The 17,651-nt window shown below is 57.4% G+C and overlaps 2 protein-coding genes across 2 annotated transcripts; one reads left to right on the top strand and one right to left on the bottom strand.

Annotated features, from left to right (window-relative positions):
* Positions 1–3,575: 3,575 nt before the first annotated feature.
* On the top strand, positions 3,576–10,460 carry EsH8_X_000239 (uncharacterized protein; the record flags this gene model as incomplete). Its single annotated transcript, XM_083274327.1, has 4 exons — positions 3,576–3,622; positions 3,852–4,410; positions 4,477–4,564; positions 4,615–10,460. 4 exons carry the CDS (start codon positions 3,576–3,578, stop codon positions 10,458–10,460), a joined length of 6,540 nt encoding a protein of 2,179 aa, XP_083119719.1.
* Positions 10,461–12,815: 2,355 nt separating this feature from the next.
* On the bottom strand, positions 12,816–16,409 carry EsH8_X_000238 (uncharacterized protein; the record flags this gene model as incomplete). The annotated part of the gene is made up of 2 exons (XM_083274326.1): positions 12,816–16,142; positions 16,392–16,409. The coding sequence occupies 2 exons, from the start codon at positions 16,407–16,409 to the stop codon at positions 12,816–12,818; spliced, it is 3,345 nt and encodes a 1,114-aa protein (XP_083119718.1).
* Positions 16,410–17,651: the final 1,242 nt, after the last annotated feature.

Genomic DNA, 17,651 nt, shown 5'->3' with positions numbered 1-17,651 from the left:
GGTGGTGCCTTCGGGCCCGGATCCGAAGCGTATTTGGGTGGGGAGCAAGCCCATGGGGGTGGTCGATACGGCAGGCGGCAGAGAGCACGCGGCACGCAGCACGCAGCACGCCAGACCAGATCGAGTAGGTCCATCCTGGCACCAAGCTCACGCTTGACTCTTTCTCTCTCTCTCTCTCTCTCTCTCTCGCGCGCGCGCGCCAGTGACTGCAAAGCACACGTTCTGCACAGGCCACCCTGTAGAAGGATCTACTACCGCTGTGCATCCTATCTAGTGACGGAGCGGAGGCGGAACTACCGCATAAGGCTGTGGGCGCGCATATTCCCGGCCGCTTCCGGTCTTTCGCCGGAGCACCACGGCCTTTGAAGGAATCCTTCGTGATGAGTCTTCTTGAGGGCCACTGTCAACGCGGATGCGATATTGTGGCCACGCGTGGGTCGTGTGTCTTACGCCCGGGCACTGTCCTCGTCACACGTCACACATCGATGGATTGATGGATTGATAAGCCAGCGAGCGGCGCAGAAGGGGCTCTTCGAAACCTTGGGTCCAGGATAGAATCGGCGGAAGAGGTTCTCGTCCAACGCCCGCTCAGGGTTACCTTGACACGACCGAGGAACAGCAGCAGCGGCCAAGCTTAATCGGCTCTTTGTTACCGGCGCTGTTCAAAGCCCCCCCCCCCCAAAAAAAAAAGCTTACAGACCAAAAAGTCAGTTATTGTCTATACATGCAGATGGGGCAGTGACGACGGCGATCAAGTTCATCCCCGGCCGAGCCATCAGACGGGAAAGGCTCACGGTGCTTTGAGAAGGGGGTGTGTGTGCCTGGGACTGATATGGGTTTCTGGAGGCATGGGCAACACTTGGCCATCACGCCGATCAAGCACAAGCCCGTCTTGTCTGTTCTTGATCACGCAACAACCATATTCCCCTCCCGAAACCGAGGTGGAGGGGACTCTCTAAAGGGCTCTGATCAGCTGCTACAGTTGTCAAAAAAGACTTTACACCACGGCATGCAGTGTTAGTCTGGCTCGGGCGTCGTCGTGGTGGAACCCGACTACTGCAGGGCATTTGACAATTGCAGTGGCAGAGGGGACCCGAGGGAAAGGATAGAGGAGGAACAAAACAAATGCAGAGGGCGGGAAAGAAGAAAAAAAGGTCAAAGACACGACGCACAATGTCGTCGTGGTGCAATGTCAGGCGTGGTATGGTACGGTATGTATGGGCGGATGTATGGGAAGAAACCCAAGTCTGTGGCCGGATTCGGTAGCAGCCGAAACGCAGAGCAACCGGGCGGCCAAAGCTTGTTCGCCTAGCGTTCGGGTACGCTGAATCCACCCAACAGACAGCGACCTTCCGGCGCGGAGCCTTGGAAGAGCACACTTACCGGTACAATTGGTAGTGTGGACACACACACACACACAGGTCTCCCACCTGGTAGCAGCAGTAGCAGCAGCTCCAGATATGGCAGTGCCCTGCAGCAGTGTCTGAGGTGACCTCCGTGCCGCCCACGCGCTGCCACAGGGACACCCTCGCCATGGTCCCCACCGCAGAGGCACGCCAAGAACACCAAAGCCCCTGACAAATCTCAGGAACAAGTCTTTTCTTGGAATCCCTCCATAACGGTGTGCCCAGCTACCACTTGCAACACACACACACACACACACACACACACACACACACACACACACACACACACACACACACACACACACACACACACACACACACACACACACACACGCGCACCCCGAGTCCTCGATAGACTTACTTTTGACAAAGTTGTCGTCCAATCCAGCCCTTCCTCACTTGAGCCCCGAGCTGCTGCAGAGTTTCCCCTGGCGCTCCCGGCTTCTTCCCTGCGCCCGCCATCTGATCCCGCTGGGTTCTATCACTCCCAGGCTGTCTTATTCACGAATCCTCGATGGCGACGGGGACTAGGACGAGGATGCCTCTGCCAAAGATGTTGCCGCCTAAAGAGAAAACGTGCAGCCATCCCTTCACCTCTTTATGTGTTACTGTCAATACAGTACGGAATTCCCTTAAAAAGAAACCATCCAAAAGCAGAAGGTGGGGGACCGCCGTCAAGTTGACGAGTCCTCCGTCTTCTCCTACTAAGCGTAGTTCAACGATGCGAGGGATGCAATCTCGTACCTTAATCTCATACCTCCCTCTGTCATCGTGTGGAAGCCAGCGTCAATTTACACTTCCGAGATCCACGAGTAGACGGTGCAACCGCTTCACCCTCCTCGCGCCAGCCATTGGTCGAGCCTGTCCATCTTCAAGGGCGGGCGGCTCTCCTGAAGTGTTCGGTCAAGCGCCGACTTGTACCTCTCCCGTCGTCGCAAGCCACAGGCCAGAAGTCAGGCGGGTCATTTCGCCTCAAGTTGAGCCTCAGTCCAATTGCCCCCGTGTACCTTATTTATGAGATGACGACGGTAGGGCACAAGACTGCTAACACGCACCGCGCTATTCTTCTGCTATGGCTCGTTACGGATGGAGGTAGTTACAGGCCCCGAGCAAAACCCACCTCTTGTTCCGACGACGAAGAGGACAGCTCCAAAGAGGCAGAAATATTTTATTTGGTAAAAAACAGATGGGAAGAAAAAAGGCAAAAATGAACAAAGGACCGTCGGTGTTGGCCTCCAGCCGGCCCTTGACCCCTACATCCCGAACATCGTGGGTTTCGACGCTGAAACAGAGTCGACGCACGCCACGGCGTCCGGGTGGATAGACAAGGTTACACCCCCAGTCAGCCTTGCAGCCCGCCCAATCACGCCCCTAGACCATTGCCGGCATGAACGACGTATCGAGAGATCTCACACAGCACCCTGTCCACGGCCTGTTTGAGACCCTCTCTTTCTCTCTTTAGCAACTCTCGACTCTGTCCAAGTCGGCCCCTCTCCTCTGTGCCTCTGGCCTCTCACACCGTCTGGCTCGGTCCTGGACATGGGACGGGGCCTGGCTCACACACAGTAGACTCTCCGCCCAAGGTAACATCTGGCCGGGTTCTCTACCTGGAAACCCCCTACGCACTGGAGGAGGAAAGGCGAGGAATGGGGGTCCTCCCCTTCTATAGTGTACTTGGCATCACGTCTTACCATAGCATTCTATAGCTTAATATCCACATCCATCTTGCAGCAGCGCGGCAGCTCAGACGCAGCCGCAGCCGCAAGACGAAGCCTCCTGCCTTACGGTCTGGTCTGCACACACACCCCCCCTCCCCCAGTCTTCCTCTACCGGCTGCTGTGGTTTCCTTCCCTCTTCGTCTGTGGCCTCCGTCTTCTCTCCACTCTCCTGCGTACCCGAAGAGGATCGAGAGAACGAAACGGCCGTCTAGTCGCTCTACCGCGCCGTAAACCCCATCCTACTCTCCTTCATTCCATCTACCTGTCACTTCGTGTTCTTCGTGGGGCATCCTTCCGCCATGTTCTTTTCTGGTTGATTGCAGGATACCACCGCAGTGCGAACAGCATTCTCATCATGATTCGTTTTCTTTCCTAGATTCTATTCTTCAACATTCCCCATTGACTGGGTTTTCGATTCTACCCCGGCCGGCCCGCGGCCCCGATAAACGAAATGTTCATTCCAGGAATGGTCCAGGCCTTGATCGCGGCTCTTACCTTGTCAGTCATCAACCACCACCTCGTTGAAGTTGGAGAGGGGCTTGGGAGTTCGACTTTGGGCAGATGAGAGAGAGAGAGAAAGAAAGAAAGAAAGAAAGAAAGAAAGAGAGAAGGGGAACAGAAAGAGAGAGAAAAAGAGAAAGCGACGAGGGGAAGGAGGGAGAGGGAAAGAAAGAGACAGGAAATGTTGGCATGAGAGGGAATATTTGGGCTAACCTCTGGTAAACAGTGGAATCGTTATCCAAGGCGCGTCGACCGCCGTCTTTCCTTTCGCAAAGGGCCATGGCTCAAAGATCTTTCGGGACGGCCTGAGGCTGGTCCTCATCACATTCCTTGTTTCCTCAGCCCTGTGGGCTCAAGTCGACTTTACCGCCCTTACCCTCGATCCGACCTCGACGTCTGGGTGCCAAGTCGCCGTAATTTTTACTGCAATCTTCGATCAGCTGGCCCGTTTCGCTATCGAACAATTCCTACTATGGGCCATCAACGCGAACTCTGAAGCGCCTACCGGTGCCTTGGTTTACCAGGCCGTCCTCGGCGTGCGTTTCGTCCTGGGAGCCGTCTTCGTCGGATTCCAGAGGGCCCAAATCGCCACTGTCTGCGTGGCCAGGAACGATGCCGTCGCCATTGGAGCCGCTGTCACGGCCACGGACTTCGTCATTATTATTCTACTCGCATTCAGAGCAAATTCCGTGGGTACTGTAGGTGAACCGAAGCGCGGTCAAGCGGGTCCTCGAAGCAAGAAGGCCATCGTGTGGACCATTGGCGCCCTCGCTTTGTGGACTGCGGTAAGTGATATATACATGGCTTGGCATTGATGGTTCGGAACGCTGACCAAACGCCACGTTGTGTAGACAAGTGTGCCAATGCTGCTGGGCATTAGCACGATTGACTTGATTTTCAGGACTGCTCTCCCTGGCACAGGCCTGTCGATTCTCATTGGTACGCGCGAGAACCTCCCGGCCGCATTGGTGCTTGACTAACATCGATAGCCATTATCACGGCCTTCGCTGGATCTTTGTTGCCCCCTCGCGCTCAGCAAGCTGTTCACCCAGACGCCCAATCGCCGCGTAACATCAGTTCCAGCAGGGACCTCTCATCCTCGGATACCGACTACCCGCCTTCGCGCTACGAGGACCTCAAAGATGTGACAATTGAAACTGTGACGAGCTATGGCCAGCCTAGAGAAGCCCCTCGTCCGGACATTATGGGAAGTGCCGGCGGTGCTCTACCAATTATTGCCGGCTCCGTTCCCGGTCAAGCTGCTACGGGGGTCGGCGGCCTTCCCGTCCAAGGACAGCTATTCCCCCCGCCCCGCGCTCAGACAGCTCCGACCAGCGAGGGTAGAAGGGTGGACAACAAGGTTGGCATACTGGGACAGAGGAGTATTTTCGAGAGAATCGGGCCTAAACCGAACATGAAGAACGCCATCTCCGGCCCAATTCTCCAGGCGGACGGAGAGCAGAACCCCCTGAACAAGATCGCCACGATCGATCTCGCCACCGCCGCAAAGAACGACAGGGAAAGGAGGGACAACGACATGCAAATCATGCAACAGTCTTCCGGCTTCAACGCCTATCGCCCGGCCCCCAAGCCTCCAGCTATCACGCCGGAGGATGCTCTCCAACGCGCCCAAAGTGTCCGTCGGAAAGAATTAGGGCCAACGTCGCCACCAGGCGTGCCTCAACCGTTCGTCTCATCTGGGCTCATGTCGAACCCCCCGGCAACAACCACGTCTGCTCAATTGTCACCCGGAGTAGAGGAACTTAGACGGAGATCGCCCAGACAGATGCCAGAGAGTCCCCAGCAAACAGGGACGGGGATTCCGATCACGCCGGGGAAAAACGCCTCCCCGCCCCGTCCGCCACGCCCGGAGAGGCCCATGAGCTCTTTTGAGACGATGGAGAGATCTATGAGCCAAAAGAGTATCGATAGGTCCATGAGCCCGACGTCTACTACAACTGCCGCCCAATCCATGCCATCGCCGACGGCCCTGGTACCGCCCCCACCGCCAAAGAGCGCAGCTCGTATGTTTTCACCAAAGAAGCCGGACCTCCCATCAACCTGGCCCATCCAGACCGCCGTCGACCCGACGATTCGGCCGTCCAGACAAAGGCCTCCATCACCCAAGACTCCCGGTGGTAGCTTGCAACGGCGGCCGACTACTGGTCTGCCATCTAACCCCAGGGCGATGACCATGAGGGCTATACCCAAGGACGCATCAGTGCCCCAGGAGCAGACCGTCATGTTCGTCAACAGTATCCAGTACAACGACCCTACCGGAGTGCAAAACATCATCCAGGGAGCTGCGAAACAAGGCTCCAAGGATGCTCTACCGCCGCAGTCCCCAGTAGCTCCCGCCCTCAAATCGTCGGGATCTGTTGTCCACCGACCCCGGCCTATCCCAAGACAGCAGGGCAAGGATCGCCAAATCTTCCCGGCCGAAAACTCTCCCAACCACAGGAGGAGTAAGTCCGGCGGTTCCATCCTGAGCAGAAAGTCGATTTTGATGTCGAATCCTGGAAGCCCGACCCAGCTGCCGCCCCTGCCACCGCCACCCAAGAGCGCCGGCGGCAACCCTGTGAGGGCGCTACCCAACGACACCAAGAGCATGACCTTTGATGAGAAGATGAACCTCTTCTTCCCGGGATCTCTCAACAGCTCTACCCCGGGTGCTCAGCCTGGTTTATCAATCCCTGAGATGCCTGTACTCCCCACAGCTTACAAGCCTGTGATCAATCCGGCAAACGAGGAGGGAGATGCGGAGAGCAGCCAAGGCAAACACGGGCAGTCTGACCGCTCGACCAAGTCCTCCATTCGGACCCAGAGCATTCTCGAAATCGACGACGCGCCTCGTCCGGATCTGCCTCGCTACACCTCTAAGTTCAGCGTTGATACTTCAATCGTTACCGGCAGACCCGAGGAGCACGACTCTTGGATTCCTGCCCTTCCGGTTAATGATGGCATTGGTTCTAAGCGATCGTATGATGGAGCCAAGCGGCAGTCATCGCCGGTTCTTCCCATTCGGGTACCTAGCATGTCTGAATTCAGCGACACAAGGACTCGGGACGAAGAGACTACAACGAATTGGGGGTCGATTCATTCGCCTGTCGCTCCGGTGCAGATTCAAGAGGTGACGCAGATGCCGAAGCCCACGTGGATTCAGCCACGCGACGACCGCAACATGCGTGACTTGTCTATGATCAGCCACAGTGACGGCAAGGAGGTCATGACAATCATGCTCGATGCATCAGTCGAGCACAAGAGAGACGTGCAGAGCCCATCATCGCTCGGGGGCCCTGTTGACATATCAGGCATGGGCGTTGTTAACCAAGGAGCTCACTGGCATCGCCGCATCGGCGACGAATCCATCACGTTCTCGGAGCGAAAAGAGAAGGTGAATTCGCGCAGAATGCCCGCGCCGATGCCTCTCAAGTTGAGGTCCCCCGCCATGAAGAACACAGTCGTGATGCAGGTGGCAGAGCCTTCTCCGCTGGAGTCGCCGCAACAAGCGTACGAGATGATTCAAGCGCAACTCAAGAAATTGGAAGCACCCGGCAGAGACTCATACCAGAGCCAGGGCCAGAAGATTCGTCTTCTCGAGTCTCTAGAGGCCGAGATGGGACAGCAAGAGAACCAGTGGCACGAGATGCAACATGGCCTGAGGCGCGATTCCCTTTCCACAGTTGGAACGGTTTCGGTCCGCAATTCGCAACACGAATCTGCCATTGGCAACTCGCAAGGAGCTGCCAGTATTGACGATGCACTGCAAGAGTTCCCCTTGCGCAATAACATTGCGGTGGATCGGCGGGCATCTCGTCGCGCACGGATGCAAAGCATTAGCAGCCTCAACAAGTCGTCATTCGAGGACCTGAAGAGCGGCTCAACCCTGTCTGCAGAGGGCGACAATCGCACCAGCATGTGGCAACAACGGCTGGCAGATGCGCAGATGGAATATATGGAGAACACGTCTGAACTATTGGCGAAACGAAACCTCAATTTCTTGTCTGTCTCAAAGGCGCCAAGGAGTGCCGCCCAGTTGGGTAGTCCTACCCCACCGGACACCGACGAGTCCGACGGCGGCGACGCTCAGATATTCGCGACGCTCATGCCGAATGAGCGAGCTGCACCGTCCGAAGGGCTCTGGAAACACACCTCGCCAGTTTATTTTGAGCGCGAACCGACGCTACTTTGGGCCCAGGCACACGATGTCGCGACTAAGCATTCCCCGAGCGGCGATGGCGCCAGCTTGCCTGGCTTATCCGTCCGCCCTGCCGCTCGCAAAACGTCTGAACCCCTGGTTTTGGAGAGCTCTCAGCTTTGGGAGCCGGACCACACCTTTGCTAAAAAGCAGCGAAATTCCATCACCTCGGGACTCTGGCGCGCTTCTTGGGTTTCTAAATCTCCCAAAGCTCGCGAGACTCCCAAAGCTCCCGAATCGCCCGTATCCCCCAAGTCCCAGCCGCGTCCTCTTACGCAACGGCCCCCAAGACGGAACAAGCGTGTGACGCTGCTGCCCGACATTCTCGAGAGCCCCAAACCGCTCCCCGACAAGAGAGGCACCCTCGGCATCTTCCAGTTCCCCTGGGGTGAGAAGTCGGACGTTGCGACAGTCCAGCCGCGGCCCAGTCATATGTTGATGGCTATGCCCGGTACTATGTCAACTGGTGGATCAGCAATTCGTGCCGCATTGGAAGCCCGCGCAAAGCAAGTTGAAGCTCAGGAATACTCCTCCTCCTTCTTTGACGAGTACGACGAGGAGGAAGATATTGACGACGAGGTGTCGGATATCGAACAGGACGACGAGAGCGACGACGGCTTCGACGAGACCACTCTCTGGGAAATCGCCAGCCTGCTAAAGTCTGACCAGGTTCCTTCCAAGAACAGCCTGCTCCCCCAAGCAACCATGTACCGCCCAGAGTCGTTCGTGGAGGAAGCCCCCGCGGACGAGAGGATGCCCTTGGAAGAGGAGGAGACGAAGCACGACTCCATGGTCATCTCCGTCGCCGTTGAGGACCTGCCCCCACAGCCGAAGCAATCTTCTCTGCTCTGGACGTCAAAGCCAAAGGCGTTTGCCAGCACTCGCAAGACGACCGGTCTTCCACAACCAGATGCACGCACGTGGGGAAGCTACATCGAGCCGGTGGACGCTGCTCCACGCGTCCAGGTCCGTCTCCCGGATCCTCCCACCATCTACAGCACTGCTCTCTGGAGCCCGCCAACGAAAATGGCGGTACCCAAGACGAGCAGCGGCCCGATGTGGAGTAAACCGCAGCAAAGGCCCGCCCAGAAGATGTGGGCCGCCCGTCCTGCTGTCGTCTACACCGAATCTATGGGACTCTTCAACCCTAGCCACAAGCGTGCCTGCTTCAGGACGACATCTGCCGACCCCGTTGGTCTCGGCATGCCTTCAGCTGCACGTGTGACCGAGGAGGAGCTTCCACTGCTCAAGTCAACCAGCCTCTGGACCCCGTCCCGCGTCTCGCCCCGCGTCCGTGACTGGGTGCGCAATAGCGCGCTGGGTAGCAAACCGCAGCAGAGGTCAATCCAAAAGATGTGGACCGCTCGCCCTGCTGTCGTCTACACCGAGTCTAACGGCCTGTTTGACCCCAGCCACAAGCGTGCCTGCTTCAAGACGACACCCGCCGACCCCGTTGGTCTCGGCATGCCTTCAGCGGCTCGCGTAACAGAGGAGGATCTTCCCAAGCTCGCTTCGACCAGCCTCTGGACCCCATCCCGCGTCCGTGACTGGGTAAGCAGCAGCGCGCTATGGAGCAAACCGCGGCAAAGCTCAACCCAGAAGCTGTGGGCCGCCCGTCCTGCTGTCGTCTACACCGAGTCTAACGGCCTCTTCAACCCCAGCCACAAGCGTGCCTACTTCCGGACGACGCCAGCCGAGCCTGTTGGCCTTGGTATGCCTTCAGCTGCACGTGTCACAGAGGAGGAGCTTCCACAGCTCACGTCAACAAGCCTCTGGGCCCCGTCCCAAACTGCGTCAGCTGTCCACGACTGGATGTCCTTCTCCTCAGTCAGACCCAACACGCCGGTTGAAATTGCCTCATCCGGCCGCTCCACACCCTCTTTGGATACCGCGTCAACAAGGTCGGACGACGAAGAAGCAGTTTCAGACTTTGACCCGCTCCCAGAGATCCCGGTCAAGGAGTCCACCTGGTGGGATGCTCCCGAGTCCAAGACGCTTGCCCCGACCGAGACAACGTCGCGCAGTCCACTCCGCCGCACCGCCGCCACCCTCGAAGAGTGGGAGGCTGCTCTGGAAGAGGCCAGAGGCTTGATCCCATCGCCACGTTTCGTCCGCGCCGAAGCCACCCCCGCAGAATGGGCGGAGGCTCTGAACCAAGCTGTTGCCTCGTCACTCGACGTCGCCAAGTGCCACCCGGCTTTCGCGGGCTCGGTGACTACAACCGCCGCGTGCGATCCCGCCGTTGCCAACCCCATGTTCTTCAGCCCGGTCGACCAGTCCGTCGACGAGGAACAGCGCGCCCACTCCGCACCGGCAACTCACATCCCCCTCTGGTCCGCCCCCGTGGTAACTGTACCAAAGGACACGGGCATCATGTGGATTCCTCCCACCAAAGCCCGCCGCCACGCCTACGATACCACGCCCCTCATGCCCGAGGACGCGGAATCCCGCCAGCTCCGCCTCAAGCGCTCGAAGTCCGACCCGGCCGTCGTCGGGATCGTCAACTTTGACGGCCAGACCATGTGGAGCAGCTTCTATGGCGCCGAGCTCAGACGAGTAGTCCCTCTTGGCGGCGGAAACGACTGGCTCGAGGGTGTTACCGATTCCCTCACTTCCAAGGACGTCTTCCAGTACTGAAGGAACTTTCCCCTCATGTATTTATCGGGAGTGGCGGTGATGGTGCAAGCTAAGCCAGGCGTATGGGTGGACGAGAAAGATGCATTGTGAGGGATCATGACCATGTTACGAAAGGGATTTGAAGAAATCAGAATCGGGAGGTTTATTCTCATATAGCGTCTGTCGGATTGTTATTCTCATTCACACTCACACTACACACATGCAACACGAGCGGTGTTATTTCTTTGTTCCCTTATCGTTTCCAGCCAAATAAAACACCCTGTGTGTTTACCCACTTTCCAGGTCTTCCCATTCCTGTATACCCCCCCGTTCTTTATACAGACTGTTATCGATTCGTTTATTTTCTTGCCTGCCTACTTGTCTTTCCACCTCCCGACTACCACGCGGGATATTTCAGCGGGCCAATCCATAGTCCAATTTTCATATATAAAAAGAAAATCCAAAAGTGTTTTCATAAAGAAGAACGAATCCCTTTTGTTGAGAGGACGAATTCCAGTATAGGCAAGCCATTCACTTGGTCCTGCCACCCTCACCCCCGTGTGTACATGATCCATCGTCGTCGCCATGAGACGAAGTCGACAGGTTGAGACTTTCCGTATCCGTATGGCAACTGACCTACATACCCCGGTGCGAGCACAAAGGCCGTGCGTCCACATGACCAGAGGACCGAGGACACATGGAGAAAGCGCGCGTAACCCCCCCACCCGGCGTGCGGACGACAATCCCCGCGGCACCTCCCTCCCTTCGACGAAGAGTAATGTTTCCGAATGCCAGGTTGACTTGACATTGTCATAACGTCTGGGTCTGGCGGAAACATGTCCGGGTTTGGCAAAGAGTATTCAGAGCCAGTCAGTCAGTCAGGCAGGCAGGCAGGCGGCCGGGAGGGGGGAGGGGGAAGTAGAAGGTAAAACAGAATGGGAGCATTAGTAGAAAGATTCCAAGATAATGTCATTCGTCAAAGCTATCTACAATCCTTTCTCTCTGTCTCCTGCCCTGCCAATCCAATAATTCATCAACCCATGCCAGCGAGGGGAGGGGGGGAACCGACTGTCCCTCCCTTTTGTGGGAGAGGTGAAGCGTACGAACCTCCCTCCTCCCTCTGTTCTCTCCCTCGAGGTCCCCCCTTTGTGTTTGCTGTGTATATATATTCCCAAGCCCGCATTTTTCGTTTACCATGAATCCCAAAATGAAGAAGAAGAAACCCCCTTTATTAATTTTGAAGCCGCAAACCCCTAAACCCCCCTCTCATCTCGAGGTTCCCAAAAACGAGACGTGAATATTTAAACCCCACTCCTCCTCCCCCCTCCGATTTTTGTTTGTATACGGATGTGAAAATAAAAAAGTGGTCATCCTCCGTCCCAGCAGAAAAACGGCCCTCCGGGTGACGAGGGAAAAGAAATGAGACATGACCCCCTCCCCCCCCCTCCGCACCCCCGAACTCATTCATGCCGGAACAGAAAGACAATGTCCGTGTATGTCCGTCATCGTCTCATCATCATGAAACACCGGGGAAGGAAAGGAACGACGAGATACTGTGCTGCCAAAAGCAGGCACGGAGTGCTTGGACCGATGAATGTGCCCTGACCGGGTAGGTAGCAAGGTCGCCGCAGCCCACTCTATGCGACAGGAGGAAATGACACCATGATATAAACAGCGGGACAAACACGCAACCTGATCCTGTCTTTTTCTTTTCTTTTCCTGTTCGTCTACCCATTGTACAATACCAGACAAAGAACCAGTTGAAAAGTACGGAAAAGGGTCCCGGTTGAGAGGCGGGAAACTTACCCTTTTATCCGTCGCGAGGTCGGCAGACATCGTGTGCGTGCTCGATTCCGTTCCATGTCATTTCCTTCCTTCTTCATTCGCATGCCAGTTTCATCATTCCTCCCCTCCCTCGAGCCAACACCAGGCGGTGGTTGTCCTGCCCGGCAGTCCATCCCACCTGGACTTCTCATACATGATTAAGTCGTCGTAAAGCCTTCTCTCGTTTGTAAGAAATAAAAAAAGCCGACTGGGATATATCCAGCTGATAAAACCGAAGTGCGACTGTGCATTGGGCTTGTTGCCAGCCACAGATGTCGCTGTAGAAAGTTTCTGCGCGTCGATCGAGCCGATAGAGGTGGCCGAGTCATCTTTATGTTGTGTATGTCGCAGCGGGTAATAAAAATAAAAAAAGGGACCAAGAATAAAAACCCGAGAACCCACCCCCTCCTCCTAGCCGTCGCTATGCAGACAAGAAAAATCAACAATATTCGTACATGTACAGGGCTGATGTAGCCCACGTCGGATAGAGAGCATGTCGCTTCGTCAGGGTGTGGGACGGTGTTGCGGTCCCACACCTCGAAGTGCATCACCTCAGCTGACAGTCATCATTTGCATCCGCTGCAGACCACTCGACGGCGAAGCATCAACTGATCCGCGGCCGAGCACGGAGTTTGTGCTGCGGTTATGAGGCAGCTTCGTTGGCGGGCTGGACGGGGACGGGGTGTGCTCCGGGGTGAAGACACGGGTAAAGGCCGGGCTGTCGCTGTGCTGCCGAGGGGTTCGAGCAGGGCTCGAGGTGAGCTGGTCTGCGCGACGTACGACTTCGGACAAGGTGTCCCGGAGATCGCCCGCACGTTTGACTAGGGCCTTGAGACTGTTCGTGCCGAAGTGAAGCTTGTCATCGCGAGCGGAGTCGGAGACGGATCGATGCTGCATGGCGTCGAGGACGGATCTGACAATGTCCGTGACGTCGTGGCCGCCCATGTTGATGTTGTTCTCCGGGGTCCTCGGCCGTGGGGGAGGAAGCTCATCGGCGGCTGGACCGTTTCCGCCAAATATGTCGTCGTCTGGCGAGAAGACGGAACGCCTGCGGCCGGCCGGCCGTTCGCGAATGACTGCCGTCTTGGATACGTTTATTTCATGAACCTCGTCAAAGGGGTCTTCTTTTTCAATAGGGGCGGGCGATGCGGCATCAAAACCGCTCATAAGGGATGAGGAGTCGACGTCCATGCCCTCCAACTCATCCTCATCAGGTGATGCGAGAGCAATGATGCCCTCGGCTTCTTTCCAGAGGCCCGCAGTGGAGCCACCGAGCATGTCCAGATCTCGGCCATGACGGCATAGACGCTTCAGATCGTTGACGAGCAGCGACAGCTCTCTGATGTGCCCGGAATGCTGCTTTAGGCTAGGCTGGGATGCCTGGATGGAGGCGGGCACGACCATGGCGAACGCCCTGTCGGTTTCCTTGTCTTCCGTCTCGTTGCCGCCGAACTCAAAGTCATCGTCCCAGTCCTCACTGACAGTCTTGGAGCCCAAACCCCACGTGCCGAACTTCTGGTTCACCGACGCGCTGTCCGAGGGATCATGAACGACCGGCACGCTCTGGCTGCGAACGTGCATGGCGGTGGGTCCCTTCCGAATCGCGGCGCGACCGCCCCTGATGTCGAGCTCCTGCTTCCCATAGGCAGTCTTGGGTCGGAAAGTGCTTCCGAGTTCAGGCTTATCGTTGGCTGGCTCGCTCCAGTCAAATATGTTGCTTCGGGGCCTTTCGCTGGGGTCGTTCGCCGCGTCGGCGTTGCCATTGCCACTAATGCTGGCGAGCGCCATGCGCAGGTTAGGGCTAACGCCGCGCGAGTTCATGGAGCTGGGAGGCGACAGCTGTTTGCTGTAGGCCATTTCATCCTCGTCGCGAGCCCAGTCGTCGTCGAAGTCATCTTCGATTGACAACCGACCAAAATCCTTACTTCCAAGCGAATACTCGTTGGAAGGTCGCTCAAGGCTGTAGCGCGGCGCCATCACATCCGAGTCTGGGCGTATTCTGGGCTCGTGGTTAATACGAACTGGTGTTGGCATGTTCTCATCCTCCTCCATGATTCTGTCGTCGGCATCCCATGACCGGCCGAGGATTTCATGGATGGACAGCCGCTTGGTCTTGGTAATCCCAGCGGTGCCCGGGGGAGACTCGTCAAACATGTGCTCGAGCGGGGTCTCGGGCGCGCGATTGCGACCAGATTCGTCGGTTCGCAATGAATCAAAAATGGTGTCGCTCTTGAAATCAGTGTCCTCGTCGTCGCCCGAAATGAAGTCTCTAGCCTCGAAATCGGAGCTGTTCATGGTCGAACTCCGGTCCGTCTGGAGACTGCGGTTGTACGCAGCCAGCGCCGACGAGGCCTGGGAACTGCCAGATGGCTGGATTGAACGGGGGGATGGTGCGGCGCCTCCTGATGAGCCTAGTCTGGAAACGTCGACGTTGAAACTGGACAGGCGCGAAAGCGGAGGCAAGGGCGACGACAAATTCCGACTGCGCTGTTTGAACTGGGCAATAGTTGCGGGGTCGAGGTTGGTGGCTGGCTGAACGTTTTGCGACGGGTGAGAACCGTCTGCAGGCGCACCAGCAAGGTCGTCCCGGGCCTGACCGGGGGACGTCGTCGTAGGCGCAGACACATGCCGCTTATTCCCACCACTTTTGGGTTCCGCCCCGCGCTTTTGCCGCCGAAGGCTACCCGCCCTCGGGATCCAGTTGCTCGGCGAAGTTAGATGCATTGAAAGAGAGCGCCGCGTGCGTCTGGTCGGTGTGCCTTCTGGGGTGGGTGTGTTATTTTCGTCCTCGGCCTCCTTCTCTCCAACGACGTCTTCGTGCGTGTCCTCGAACGTAATGATGTTTTCCACGGGCGCCGCGTCGTTGTTGGGGGGCGCGATGATACCTCCCAGCATGCCACCGCCGATCAAGTAAATGCCTTGGTTTTCCTCGCTCGGCAGCAAGATGCGCTTCGTCGCCGCGGAAGACGATCGTGCGCTGGGACTGCGGTCTATTAGTCGGTCGGGAGTGATGCGTGCAATGACATTTGCCCTGCGAGCGTGAAAAAACGAGGACCACTTGGTCGTTGGTTTTATTTGCTGCAAGTTTTGCTCGCCGTCCGGACGCGGCGGGGCGCGACCGCCTGCCGCAGTCTGTAGGTATTGGTCGAATGAGAACTTGGGCTCCGTGATGGGCTCGATCAGGGCGATATCGTGATGGATCTGGTGCAGGGTGGCAGATCTTTGGTGGCTCGTCGCGGGTCGGCGGAGGCTGGGAAGGTGTGTCCTGGAACGGCGGCGCGTCACAGGGGCATTCTGGTGCGCCGAGGGCGGTCGCTTCACCAGTTTGTTCGGAGGGAGTGGCGGTGCGACTGAGCCTGTAGGCGACAGAATGGGCGCCGCGGAGCCGTGGGAGAAGGCGACCGACTGGGTGTCGAGACCGAGACTCGATCGAATGCTTCCGTGCTGTGACAGTGGTCGAAGGGACAAGCGCCTCATCCAGGACCCATTGGACGAAACTGAGTCTCTCGAATCCTCGGTGATGGAGGGGGCGGCCTGGTCTCCCTGCTTCACGTAAGAAGCTCTTCTGCTGTGCAGGATTGAAGGCGCGAAGCTGCTGAAATGCGAGCTGAGAGGACGGGAAGGGCGGGTGGAGGAGTCGTTCGGGTTCGGATTAAAGGAGAAGTGGCGGGCGTCGTCTGGAGTCGGCAGCTGGGCAACAGAGCTGGTGCCGGGCCGCGACGAGACAGGGGCAGCGTCCAGTCGATGGTTCGGGGGGATGTCTTGGTCTGAGGCTAGCTGCCTCCTGTGGGAGGCAGACTGGGTGGAACTCGAATCATCGGGGTGGGCAAAAGCCAGACCGAGGGCCGCTGCAGCAACGGCAGTACCAGTTCCGACGAGCTAATAAGAGGGCGAGTTAGCGGGCGGGATGAACCAGGCAAAAAGATATCAGGGGCACCGGTGCTGAGGAATGGGAATGGAGGAGCGTATGGGAAATGAGGAAGCCCCTCCCCATAGCGTCGGTGGTGTGTCGGATCGAGAAGAAAGCGTCGAAGGCGGTGCCCCAGGCGGGTGTTGGGGGGATGCCTGCAGGGGCGAATGTAGAGAGAGTAAAGTAAGGATGGCGATGCGAGGCGAGCAGCAACTTACACTGGGAACGGTCTGCATTTTTGCAGGGCGATATTCTAGGCGGAGGACCAGCAGACGAGGCCTTGGACGGGCATGCGGGCGAAAGAGTCGTGGGTGCTCTCGAGAGACGTGGTAAGCATCGTCAAGACATATGGGCCAATCTCTCGGGTCGTGTGGTGAGGAATGCGCGTCGAGTCTTGGTGTTGTGGCTCGCGGTGGTGGTGGTGGTGGTCGCGGTCTCGGTCTCGGCGAGTGAGAGGACGGGCTTCGTGGGCAGGCACAGAAGAAGAGGTGATGTGCGAAAGGACGAGCTGAAGAGAGAGAGAGAGAGAGAGAGAGAGGTGGTGAAGCAAGGAAACCCAGGCGTCGGAGTGGTGCTGAGCGAGAGTGAGGCCGCAGACAAGAAGGACTAGGCGAAGGATCAACGGGCCAACCGCGATTTCACACGGACGGATGAGTTCTGGGATGACGAGGTGGTCCCAATGGCTCCAGAAGCCCCCCCCTCAAGACTAGAATAGAAAGTCGAATGGAAAGAAACAAAAAAAGGACGTTGCGCGGTGAAGGGAAGCAGGAAGCGCGCAAGTGGGTTGTCGCGGTCGAGTTAAGGCAAGGAAAGGTCGAGGTGAAGATGAGGACGAGGGTAGGTTAGTGGAATTGGAGACGGGGTGTGGGAGAATGGACGGACGGTCGTTTGTTGGTTCTCTCGGATGGTCCACGTCCAGGTCCCGGTCCAGGTCCAGGTCCAGGTCCAGGTTGAGGACGAGCGAGGGTCAAGCTCGGACTGGAAGATTGATCAGAGCGATGCAAGGCAAGGCAAGGCAAGGCAAAGCAAGCAAAGCCGCAAGTTAAGCTGGGCTGATGGAGAAGAAGCAGGGTCGTTCGTCCCAGATAGGACTGGGCTGGGAGTGTGTATGACCGGGCTAAGGTAAGGTAGGTAGCTTAGCTGGACCGGACTGGCCTTGCTCGACCTGGAGAGGAGAGCCCACACACTGGGACAGAGGGATTGGAGACGTCTCTTGGGAAATCGAGAAATCGGGAGAGGGTGGAGGGGGGGATGACGGTGGTAGGAAGGCAGGTATGCGAGACGAGGGGAGGGGAGCGGAGGGGAGTGGAGGGGAGGGGGGGGCGAAGGGATTCCGAGAATTGTGGTCCAGGTCCAGGACTGGCTCTGTTACTTGTTGCCTGCTTGGTTGTTTGGTTGTTTGGTTGTTTGGTTGCTCGCCCACGCGGTCACCCTCAGTCTCTGGGCTCGGGGGTGCTGGCCGTCTTTTTTTTTTCTTT

Source organism: Colletotrichum jinshuiense, chromosome 10 (genome assembly GCF_051148585.1).
Source record: "Colletotrichum jinshuiense chromosome 10, complete sequence".
Classification (NCBI taxonomy): domain Eukaryota; kingdom Fungi; phylum Ascomycota; class Sordariomycetes; order Glomerellales; family Glomerellaceae; genus Colletotrichum; species Colletotrichum jinshuiense.
Note: the sequence above shows the minus strand (reverse complement) of the source record. Positions and strands in the feature narration are given on the sequence as shown.